This window comes from Rhincodon typus, chromosome 33, assembly GCF_021869965.1.
Source record: "Rhincodon typus isolate 14 chromosome 33, sRhiTyp1.1, whole genome shotgun sequence".
Classification (NCBI taxonomy): Eukaryota; Metazoa; Chordata; class Chondrichthyes; order Orectolobiformes; family Rhincodontidae; genus Rhincodon; species Rhincodon typus.
The window spans coordinates 30,045,937-30,058,330 of record NC_063364.1 but is presented as its reverse complement, the minus strand read 5'-3'; the positions used below and the strand labels follow the sequence as shown (position 1 = coordinate 30,058,330).

The following is a 12,394-nucleotide window of genomic DNA, read 5'->3' as shown; positions in this document are numbered from 1 at the left end:
AACTAGGGGGTTGGGTCTGGGTGGGATGCTCTTTGGAGGATCGGTGTGGACTCGATGGGCCGAATGGTCTGTTTCCGCACTGTAGGGATTCTATGATTCTATGTTTCTTCACCGTCATCGGGTCAAAATCCTGGAATTCCCTCCCTAAGGGAGGGTATAACGTTATAACCTTATAACGATAATAATGTTACAGAAACCAGGACACAAGTAACTTGAGACACGACTTGTGGCGAATGTAATAGCTTGGGAGGTATGGGTGACTTTGGACCTGTTGTTTCGAAAGCTTTACATCACTGGAGGTTTTCCACACATGATTATCTGTACCTGTTGTAAAGGTTGATTGTCATGAATAGTCAAGAACTCAGCTATCACATCATGTGACTGGTAAAAGACGAATTAACTGGACCACGGTCTTTTTCCATTTGCTGTTCCTATGTTCCTGTGTTCTGTGGCGTAGGGCTAGTGTAAGATGAGTAGAGGTTGATTGCTTCAAACACCACAATAGGCCTGAGAATAATGACGAATAGCCCAGCATAGTAAACTTCACAATGGATTTGGTGGCTAACTTTGATCATGTCTGGTGCTGCAGGCAGGACAGAAACTGGACTAATGGGAATCAAGCAGCAGACAGTGGGGGATATGAGGACTGATCTGGACAGCGACAATGTGTTCCACAATGTTACAGGGGAAGGGAAATTTGAGTGTGAAAAAGGAGCTGGATTTTTGAGCAGTGGTGATGAAAGCAGTTTTAAAGGAGAGCGTACAGTGAACTGTGTAAAAGTCTTATTAATGCAATCACAATATCTGGGAGCTTTGGAAAGGATGGTGATTTGGCGAGAATTTGAAATGGGACAGGTTTAGGAGAGCAAGAGGTTGAGCTAATGGTGTTGATGCGACATCATCAATTAAATATGTGAAGTCATAGAGTCAGGCAGCATGGAAACAGAGTCTTCGGTCCAACTCATCCACACCAACCAGACATCCCAATCTGACCTAGTCCCATTGCCAGCGTTTGGCCCTTATCCCTCTAAACCCTTCCTATTCATGTATCTATCCAGATGGCTTTTAAATTTAATTGAGCCAGCCTCCACCACTTCTGCTGGCAGCTCATTTCCACACACACATCACCCTCTGCATGAAAACGTTACCCCTCAGTAATTTTTAAATCTTTCGCTTCTCACTGTAAACCCCTATGCCCTCTAGTTTTGGACTCCCCCACCCCAGGGAAAAGACCTTGGCTGTTCACCCTATCCATGCCCCTCATGATTTTATAAATATCTGTAAGGTCATCCCTCAACCTCCGACACTCCAGGGGAAAAAGCTCCAGCCTGTTCAGCCTCTCCTTGTAACTCAAACCTTCCAGACCCGGCAACATCTTTGTCAATCTTTTCTGCGACCTCTCAGGTTTGACAACATCCTTCCTATAACAGGATCAGTAAGTTTTTCAATAGTCCACTTATATTATGGGAACAATATTCAACAATCCCTCATTATGTAGCTGCTTCTCCAAATGATAGTGAAAACAGTTACAGAGTAATTGCAACACCAAAGGTTCAATTTTCAGTTCCAGATTTGTACTGAGTTAGCAGAGTTAACCAGCTTCAGTGGGGCTCAATACTGTTGAGCTCAATAGCCCTGCGTTGAGGATGGACAAGACTCAGCCAGGGTTGTTTCTGATCAGTACTCAATGACTCCCCACCAGGTCCCAGTGTCACCAGCTGGTGAGAAGAATGATCAGCCAGGACCCTGTTAAATGGTAGAATAGACTCGTAGGGCTGAACAGCCTGCTCCTGCTTTTATTTCTTATGGTCTTATGTATTCAAATGGGCCAGCAATTCTCACTGATTCTCAAATTAATGTTAGCTGCTCGGCTGAGACACTATGTGGAGGTTGAGGGACCCTCACCAGCCTCACCATACTTCAGTGGGGAATGGGGGGAGGGAGAGTGACAAGGAATAAGTAACACAAATTGGAGAAAAATATATCCAATAACTAGATAACATGGTGTGGAGCTGGATGAACACAGCAGTCCAGGCAGCATCAGAGGAGCAGGAAAGCTGACGTTTCGGGTCTGGACCCTTCTTCAGAAAATGAGATATCCATAACTATTGTCATTATGTCACTTTAATGCTTTACCATTTAATTCCTTGTTTTATTTCATTGCTTATTGATTCCTCTCCTTTAAGAGTCTGCGTACAACCTGGTTCTTTGATCCAGCTTTCAGTTACCTGTCCTAATGCCCCTCTCTTTGGCTCACTGCCATTTGGTTTCATTTGATAATGCTGCTGCAGGGCATCGTGGGACATTTTGCTATACAAATTCAAGTTGTTGTTGTTGATGCTGCTCATGATTACCCGTCAACCACATTCTGAAACAGTGTAATTAACTGCTTTACTGGAAAGGGTTTTAAATTGCTGATTTGAATACAGGAGCACAAAAGGGGATGTGGTGTATTTGTCATAAATGTCATTTCATGTCAGTCTCGCATCTACTGGGAATTAACAAAACAAACCGTTTATTAAAGCAGCTTTGTCAGGAAGCAACTTAGTTAACTTTTTCCGAAGGCTCCCACTCTGGCTCACTTGGTGAACACATTGCTGACTTTTGGGCTGGAACCAAAAAGTAAACAACTTTGCAGGTTCAATTGCTCTGGCTGCCATGAGCATCACACCACACAACCAGGGAAGTGAAAAAGGGGTGTCAGTTCCTCTGGGTAATATTTCTATGAGATTTACCTCAGGACCACTAAACCTTAGCTTCCACATTCACACTGACAGCTATCCAACATCTAAATCTTTCAGGCACACCATTTGCCCAGTCCAAATGTAAAGTGAATAGATTCTGCATTGTTCTATCAAATGGCCCTTGACTGTTGGCTAAACAACCAACTTTCCCATCTCCAATTGTGAATGAAAATGTTTGAGGAGAATTTTTGAAAAGCAAACATTTTTTGCACCCTGACGACTTTGTTCTCTTGAGTTTTTGGTCGACACAGCATCTTGGGCTTGAAGCTTAATTCAAGACTCCAAGACAATCTGGAGGCTGACAGCTCAATAGAGCTGGAGAGGGGCTGTACATCTCACAGCCAGCAAACATCTCAAAGCATTTTACAGCGAATGGAGTACATTTGAGGTGTAGTCACTGCTGTAATGTGGGAAATCAGCCAAAGTTCCCATTGCTGACGACAGGAAGGTTGATGGATGTGGGTATTCAAAGGGCTGTTGAATAATTAGGGACCCAAACACATTAGAGTTTGGGAGAATTCAAACTCTGAGAGGCTTAACAGTGTGGATGCCAAGAGGTAGGAGGGAAACTAGAGCTGAATGTGCCCTTTCAGAATAAGGGGTCTCCCATTTAAGTCAGAGATGAGGAGAAATTTCCTCTCATTGAGGATCTGTAATTGTTGGAATTCTGTGATATGGAGGAGCTGGTGTTGGACTGAGATGAACTTCACCTGATGAAGGAGCAACGCTTCGAAAGCTTGTGATTTCAAATAAAACTGTTGGCCTATGACCTGGTGTCATGTGACTTCTGAAATTCTGTAGTCAGAAAGCAGTGGAGACTAGGTCATTGAATGTATTCAATTAGACAATTTTTTGATTGACAAGGGAGTCAAGAATAATAGGGGGGGGCGGTTGGAACAGGGAAGTGGAGTTGAAACCATAATCATGGTTTTATTGAATGGCAGAATAGGCTTGAGGGGCCGAATGCCCTACTCCTGCCCCAAATCCTCAGGCTATTTATGAGATTGCACCAACTGCCAACATTCACAGTCCAAATGATTCACACGGCAAGGTCAGATTGTGCTCTGGTTTCACTGTCCTCCTTCTGCTGGATATTTCCACCATTTCCCTCCCGGTGAAATGTTTTTTTTTAATTCATTTGTGGGATGTGGGCGTCGCTGGCTGGCCAACTTTTATTGCCTGTCCCTAGTTGCCCTGGAATTGCAAGAGGTGGGACCAGCCCTGTGAAGCACAGCTGGGCACTGGAGGGCGGGCATTGGTCAGCACCTTAATTCAAAAAAACCCATTGCCTTTGACATGAATTAAAATCCAACCCTGCAGAATCCCAATCGATAGCAGGCGGCGAAAGGGGCGGGGGTGGAGGAGAAGGTGTATTGAAAATGCAGACTTGAATTAGCTGCTCGTTTTATTTTGCAAACTCACTTATGCTACGCCAACCACAAATTCACGCATTTTTTTTTTAAAAAACTGTGATCAATGGATCGATTTGGAAAAAATCATTAAAATACCTATAATAAAAATCTCTGGTGTGCAAAGGGTTAAAAAACTAGAAACCTTGTTTGCGCAACAATCAGTGCAAATCAGTGCCGCGCCAAAATGTCTAGACTACCACATGATTTCAGAGAGCCAATGGTTGAGTTATGTGTTAGGAGGCCCAGAGTGTTGTAAAGAGAGAGAGAGAGTGAGAAAGAGAACCAGTAGAGAGAAAAATCCACATAGTGTAGCCTGATATGTTGATCACAGGGACTCCTCTCTCCAGCTCGCTAGTGCCTGCCTGGGTGTGTGTGTGATGATTTTTTAACAGCTTCGAAACATCAGCAGATGTACTAAAGGAGCATGGTACATTGCTGAAATTTGCAATGTGATTCGCAGAAGAGACGCAGCTCACTTGGATCTATTGCAAAGGAGGGAAAAGGACACTTGCATTCAATGTGAAGACTGCAGCTTTTTAAGAGGAACGTTTTGTCTTGTTGAGGAAGAGCAAGGTGTAGGTTGAGGAATTGGAGGAGATATTGCTGGCCCCACAAGAGGAAAATCGCGTTTTTTTTTTGATTTATTTTGTCTCTAAGATCTGGCTCGTGGTTTCCAAGTTGCTTATTTTTTTTGCAACATTTCATTATTTTCCCCCCTCTCTGCATTGGTTACTGTTGGTGTATCTATCTCTCTCTCTTCCACCACCTCCCCCCACCCCCCTTGCCCTGTTGCACACAGTCTCCTTTTCCCCAGCCGAATGTTGCAGCTTGGATTACAGTGTAGCTGTGATCTGTTCCCGGAGCTAGCTGGCTGTGCTAATGCATGGCTTTGCTCTCAGCTTGATGCCGTGTGATCTGCTCCCTTTTTAAAAATCCCCCCTCCCTTTCCCTTCCCTTCCCTTTCCCCTCCCTTACCCCCCTCCCTATTCCCCCCTCGCTCCCAGCCCAGGACGGGAGGGGAGAGGCAGAGACAGACTGGCATTGTGAAGCTGCAACGTTACAGCTTGCCCTCCTTCCCCGGCTACTCCGTCTATAACCGTCGTATGTTCAGGTCTAAACGGTCGGGCCTTGTACGGCGACTTTGGCAGAGCCGGGTAACGGGAGGAAATGGGCAGGAGGCGGACGATTGGAGTGACCTGGCCGGATCGCTAAACGAGCTGAAGTCGGTCACTCACTCGCTACTGAAAAGGCTGAAGGAGAAGCCGCTGGAAGTGCTGAGCCAGGCGGTGCAGAGCAGCGGGGGGTTACACACCGCCTGTGTACCTATGGCCAAGAACGAGCTGAGGGTTGGCAAGCAGACACTGGCCCCTCAGGTCTTACTCTGCAGACTCTTCCGCTGGCCTGATCTCAAGCATCTCTTTGAACTCAAGCGACTGTACTCCTGCGAGGGCTTCTCCAGGAACGCAGACAGCTCCACCGTTTGCTGCAACCCTTACCATTTCAGCAGACTCTGTGGACCAGGTGAGCCCTCCCTTGTCTGTCTCTCTCTCTCTCTCTCATCTCACAGGTGCTCAGCCTTCACACAGAAAAGTCTTGAGGGGTGCATTGAGACTTTTTCGAATTAAGGCTGTTTAGTTTGGAAAGAGGGGGGGTTTGTAATGATGGGAGTGATGGTGGAGATGGGGACTCAATTCGCGTCTGAGGCTTGCATTTTAGCGTTTTTATGAAACTAACTGGGTATAAAATCCTATTCCTCGTGGAAGGTATCACTTATACACGGCTGGTTCTCGCCAGAGTATGCAAAGAGGCACGTGTGGGTTGCCTTCATTAAGATGTCACATTTTGAAAGCAATTCAGTAGTGCAATGTGTGACATGAGTAAATGCATTTAGAACCACCCTCACCTCCCCAAAAAAAACTCGTGTGAAATCTTTATTTTTAAACATGATCTCAAATTAGATCCCATAACTTGTTGGTACCACCATAAAACCCAGTTTTTCAATATGTAAACGGAGCTTGGAATGTGTTAATAATACAGTCTTTAAGAAAATGCAGACCATACATAATTTCGATTTCAACACTTCAATTGATGTCACTTTTGAGATCCAGGCTGGCTTCATTCACGAGAGTTGTACATTTCAATCATTCATATAGAGTGGATGTAACATTTCAGCCATGTGTAAGCGGAATGCCTGTTTCAGTCATTCATAAAGTAAAATGTTGTTGTAGTAAACAGAGCTCAGACAATGGCAGGGCTTTGGAACAGGTGAACTTTGGAGTTCTTGGCCTAGTGCGTGGTTAATTTGGGGCGGGAGATAGGAGAAAAGGGTAGTTACTTTCAGACGGGGCAAAATCTCAACATTGTCATTGCTGAAATAAAGTGGGAGTTTGTAACTTGCATAGCATTTGATGTGTGCCTTGTGATTCCACCCCCCCCCCGTCCTCCCGGGCAAGCAATGTTCAGGCTGAAAGCATGAGATTGTGGCCAGCTTGTCTTAATAAGTAAATGTTATAGGCGCCCTAAATGGTCTATCTGACTAGTGTCAAACCCACCGAGAGACCAAGGCGTTCGAACTATAAATGTGTGTAGGGGATAGCACTTAGTGAGTGGGTAACGGTTTAAGGGGAAAAATACTGGAGATTTTGAACCATTTCATATGTTAACTATCAAAAGGAGAAATTTGCTGTAGTTACCTTTTGCTTTATACATCCAATTCCTTGGATGAAACTTGAATCCCTAGAGAGTGTTGGGTTTAAATATGTTTTTTTTAAATGTTTACAATTTATTCACTTGTCCTTTTTTGTGGGCAGGGGAGAGTTAGCTTTAGATTTTATTTTATCATCGTTCCATTGTTATCTCTACAGTTAGTGATTTAGAATTCACAGTCTAGTGTTTCTGGCAAATCGTGGGAAGGGCATGAAAGGTGGGTCGTAGATCTGAGTTCAGGCTGACCAGCTAAGTTGAGTGAGGTTATTAGCCACAAGGGGCCATAGTTATCTTTCTCCATTACAGAGAGAAACAACTTGTCATGTATTTGAAGGGGGGCACCACTCCACACAAATGGTGGGGGGGGGGGGGGGGGGGGAGATAAGGAGGCGGTCATCACGGAGTACCCGGTGTGGCATTTGAACCCGCAGTCTTGGCATCATTCATCACCACATTATAGCAATTAGCCAACTGAGCTCTTTTAAGTCTGTCACTTGGTGGTTCTAATAGTGTGGCGGCGAGACACTGAACTTGACAGACGCTTTTGCGGGGAACGGGGAGAGCATCTTCCTATTCATCATTAATAAATAATTTAAGCGCCGCTTATATTACAAGGGGAACCTCCAGGCCTGATTGAGAATTTAATAACACAAAGGAGAGGGGGTAACTTGATGCGGAGAATTGTGAATTCAATCTGTTTACTTTGAAATAATCAGTGCTGTTTAAACTCGGGGGGGCTGTTTAAAAAGGTTGGGGGGGGGGGGTGCGGCTACCACTATCGCTTTAAAGACCAAAAAACAAGCTCATAGCCTTGTCTGAAGTCTTGTTGCATTTTGCAAATAGCTGAGGATCACTGATGCGTGACGTGATAACGTTTATATTAATGTCACTGATGCGGATTCTGGCTTTCACCTGCATATGTCCTTTGTGTTTTTTTTTACGAGAGAGCAAAAAATGTTGAAGAAAGTCTTTAAGATACGACCGCTGTCGGTTGCAGTTTCCTCCCTAGCTCACCTCCAACCCACTAAGAAATCTATTTTTTGACGGGAAACGGCTTTAATCTAGCCAATTGTAACGTTTTACTAGCAGTAACAAAAACTACTTGTATGTTTCCTTCGCTTTTGGAGAATTAGCGAGTCAATTTCACCCTCCCTTTATCATTTGTAACAGAGACAAACGCTTCCCTTTTGTTTTAAGGAAGTTGTGGTCATCTCGTGTTGAATTTTTTTAAAAAAAGAAACGATTTTAAAATTCTCTTAATTCTACAGACCGGACCAGATTCGAGCGAATGTGATTTTAATCTCAAGTTTTTTTTCTCTCTGTCTCCTCCTCTAGTGGGAGGGGATTGAGGTCTGGAATTATCCCTTTGAAATGAGATCGATTTCAACTCGTGTTTTTTTTTCTCCTTTTTTTTCCTAAGAAGTTCGAAAGCTATTTAGGTAAAGGAGTGGCAATAATATGCAGTTTGCATATGTCTGGCGCCAGCCTGGCTCCCTCGCTCATCTGACGATTGAACATCTAGGCAATTACTGCAAACTCACTCTCCCTACACTTAAACCTTTCCCAAGACAGAGAAAGGTTTTTTTCTCTCTCTCTCCTTCTCCACTTTTTCTTTCTGTTTTTAACTCCCATGTCGTCATTTTCAGACTCTCCACCTCCTCCTTACTCCAGATTCTCTACAAGTGATGAGGAAAAGCCACTGGGTAAGTTCTTAAATATGTCTAAAATTACAACTGTTTTTAAAAACTTGGTATTAGTTTTGGGGGAATAGTGGCTAGACCAGAGTATTATAATAAACATGTGCTGCCGCAGTAGCAGTATGCCAGGACTCCAGCAAAAGCTTGTCGTTTTTGTGTGCGAGAGGTAGACAGTCCATGCTCTGATTAAACATGATTAAAATATTTTAATGTGATTTAGGAATTTATCATCCCATATTACCACAGGCAACCTGCAAACTCTGGGACTGTACCCCACCAGTGGCTTCAAGAGGGACAATGTGGGGGAAAGGAGGAAAAAAAGTCACCAAAGCTTTTTTTTTAAACTTTTTATGTGTTTTAAAAACAAGAGTTTTGTTAAGACGGTACTAATCCAGCTTGGAAGAATTATTAATTGTTTGAGTACAGTAACTGCACATTATCCAGTTCAGTTTTGTATTTACCCCGCCGAGTGTAAACCTGTAGTTTTTCAGGAAAGCTTGTGAATTTTGCTGCTATTTTGTGTGTTTGCCTGCCAAGCACTGCAGAGCTTCGGTGAGTCAGGCTGTGGTTGGGAGTGTATAGTGCTGGGGTTGCAAAGGATCAGTCCTGAGGCAAGCTTCAGTTTGTCCTGGGTTAAACTCTTCCACTATTTAAATCCTAATAATCACACAGTTTTTATGTGGCATTTATGGAAAAAAACAAACTTCTGAATAAAGGAGGAGAGCAGTGCAAAGAGTATAAAGACACTTACCATGATGTTTTGTGCCAGTGCTTATGAGATAGGATTGAGGAAGATTATAAAAATTTGCTTGTTGAGAGCTGGACCTTTGGTGCAAGGTTTGGAGAATGGAAGTTTTGTAGATTTTGTTTCTATTCTGAACACCCGTTAACTTCGCTCTGAAATGTTATAAACTTTGTGTGGTGTGTGATGTTCTTGCCCTACAGCATTGTAAAGCACATGTCCAATGTAACACCTAGCTTCCCTGTGTAATCATAACATGCTTGAGGAATAGGGTAATGTGTATGATTTGGCTGTTTTCCATTGTCACAGAGTGGTTGTATACAATGGGTTGGGAGGTGCAATGTGGAGACTCACCCTGTACTGTGGTTAGATACATCTGTGTTTACAGTTCCTGCATCCTTAATATCATCTTTTACCATTCACCAGAACGCACGGCATCCTGCACTGAAACAGAAGCCACCAACTCCCCAAATATCGCACCTGGAGATTTCTCAGGTAAGTCTTTTGAATTATGTATTGAGTGTGTAAACATGAAGGAAATGAGACTGATTTAATTAATGAGAGTTCAGAGGCTTCGTTTTGTCAGGAATGATAGATGTCACAGTAGTCATGATGGATATTACTATCTCTTTAAAATTCTTCAAGATGATTTATCCTTCTGGAAAATATTCAAGGGAATTTTTGATAATGCTGAGTTTATTATCTGTGTATGTTATGGAATAATGAATGGTATTGCGCTAAGCCTGTGCTGATGCCACCTGGAATCACACCTGGACCTTTTTTGAGATTGTTGATTTGTAATAGAAACAGAAGTTTTGGAAGTACACAACAGGTTGGGCAGTATCAGTGGAGAGAGAAGTGGAGTCCGTGTCTTGGATCAATAACCTTGCTTCAAAACCGCATCGTTTTGTACATGGCTTTCCCACTTGAGGTCTTTTTTTGGTTTGGAGGCTGGAATTATCAAGTCTTGGAAATGTTGTGGTTTGGGAAGGCTTTGTCAAGCTCTTTTGGTTGGGAGTGGGGTGTGGAATATGCTGCTGTAGTATGTTTCCCCCTCCCCCTATTGTTTTCCTTGACCTTTTTTTTCTTGATTTGCCAAGTAAGACAGAATATGTTTTATGCCCCTTTGACTAAGTGCGATGACAGAAATGGCAGCAAAGTGGTTGGCTACTTTTGTTGACTTAATCTTGTCAAGTTGTCACTAAAAGATTTTTTGATGTGAAATTCAAGGAGGAGTTTCTTCCTGACGAATGGCCACTTGCGTACAGTACAGGATTTTGTGTTAGTACTCACAACCCTTTCACTAAAACCATCAATAGGAGAGTGGGGTTAAAATCGAATCAGAGATAGTAGGAACTGCAGATGCTGGAGAATCCGAGACAACAAGGTGCAGGGCTGGATGAACACAGCAGGCCAAGCAGCATCATAGGAGCAGAGAGGCTGACGTTTCGGGCCTAGACCCTTCATCAGGTCAAGTCAGACAGTTCACTTATTTTGCAGTATGACTAACTCTCATATGCTCCTTTAACTTGCCAGCTAGTTAGGGGAGGGACCAAATCTGCCCAGATGCACCAAGACTATAGACAGACAAGGTTGACATAAATGGATCCCTTTGGTTCTTGCAATTTTGGATATAGCAGTGAAACCAGTTGAAAGAATTGCACTTCTTTTATTTCTTTATTTGTTCATGTGATGAGGACATGGTTGGCTAGTTAACTGTCACTCATATTGGTATGGATTTGGAGTCGCATGTCGGCCAGACCAATTATGGATGGCAGATTTCCTTCCCTAAAAGATATTAGCATTTCATTTCAAGGTAGTAGGAACTGCCAATGCTGGAGAATCTGAGATAACAAGGTGTAGAGCTGGATGAACACAGCAGGCCAAGCAGCATCAGAGGAGCAGGAAAGCTGACGTTTCGGAAGGGTCCAGACCTTTCAGCATTTCATTTCTCAGTGACTATATGGGCTGAAATCAGTATGCATGAGATGGCATATGATGCTTGGTTCTGAATTTGCTGGTAACATTTATAGCGAGTATTGTTTTTTGGAGGGGGTGTGGAGTGAATTGAAAATTTCTCTGTAAATACAATTAGTTGACCTGTAGTGGTTCAGTTGGTAAAAGGTGGGCTGGCACTGATTCCTGAGAACAAAGGTCCTGGGCTCGATTTCTCACTGTCTGTCCTCCAGTTGGATAAGTGCTGCCCCCTGGGCAAAATTGGTGGAATATCAATTCAACCAAGGTGCCACCTTCTAGTCTCAACTGACACCTTTGGAGGGTGTGAAACAGGCCTCTGGCATTATGTCAGGTCAACATTGCACTTGGCTGTGACACACCTCCATGCTTAATGTGACACATCTCTGCGTTGAAATCTAGTGTCCAACAAGACAACCAGAAGAACAGTTGCTTTGAGCTATGTAAAGATCATCAGTCAAGGTTGAGTTGGCACTAACAGGAGAGAAGGGTGAAAATGATCAGCCCTTGCTCGCTCGCTTGCTCTCTCTCTCTCTCACGCACACATTGTTTGAGAAGCATGAGCATGGTTTGGTTTCACCATTGCAACAGCAACAACTTGCATTCATCTAGCACCTATAATGTCCCGAGGTGCCTCAGGGAACATTGTTAAACAAACTCTGATACTGGGCTCCATAAGGAGATATTGGGACTGAAGCTTGGTCAAAGGTGTGTTGTCATAAAGGTGGGCGCAGGGAGGTTTATGAAGGGAATTGCAGAGTTTGGGCCTCACTATCTAAAGATAAGGCTGTCAGTGGTGGGTGGTGAAAAACGGAGTGTACGACGTGGTCTGGCTGGGGTCTGGGTGCACGTTTGTGAAGCAGAGTCCGTCCATGAGAATGTTATTATTTCTTTTGCTTATCGATACTTGCTAGGTGGCTAATCTGGAGACTTTGGCTCTGTGATATCTAACTACGCACGTTAACTGTGGTTGACCAATTCTTTATCATTCCCTGAAATGTAAGTGAGGAGATTATCTTGCCGGGTTCATTTGTTTTGTGTGTTCTGTGGTTTTAAAGCCCAAGCTGTCAGAGGTGCAAGTGCGCTCTGCTCCAACATTGTGTGAGAAGGAAGATTATG

The 12,394-nt window shown here is 43.6% G+C and overlaps 1 protein-coding gene across 1 annotated transcript in view; it reads left to right on the top strand.

The window, feature by feature from the left end:
- The first annotated feature begins 4,401 nt into the window (after positions 1-4,401).
- smad6b (SMAD family member 6b) overlaps positions 4,402-12,394 on the top strand; it is a 56,069-nt gene continuing 48,076 nt past the window's right edge. The window contains exons 1-3 of the mRNA XM_020529659.2: positions 4,402-5,677; positions 8,509-8,565; positions 9,728-9,796. Of these exons, the coding sequence (XP_020385248.1) occupies positions 5,260-5,677; positions 8,509-8,565; positions 9,728-9,796 (544 nt within the window). The 5' untranslated portion in view covers positions 4,402-5,259. The remainder of the gene's footprint in view (positions 5,678-8,508; positions 8,566-9,727; positions 9,797-12,394) is intronic.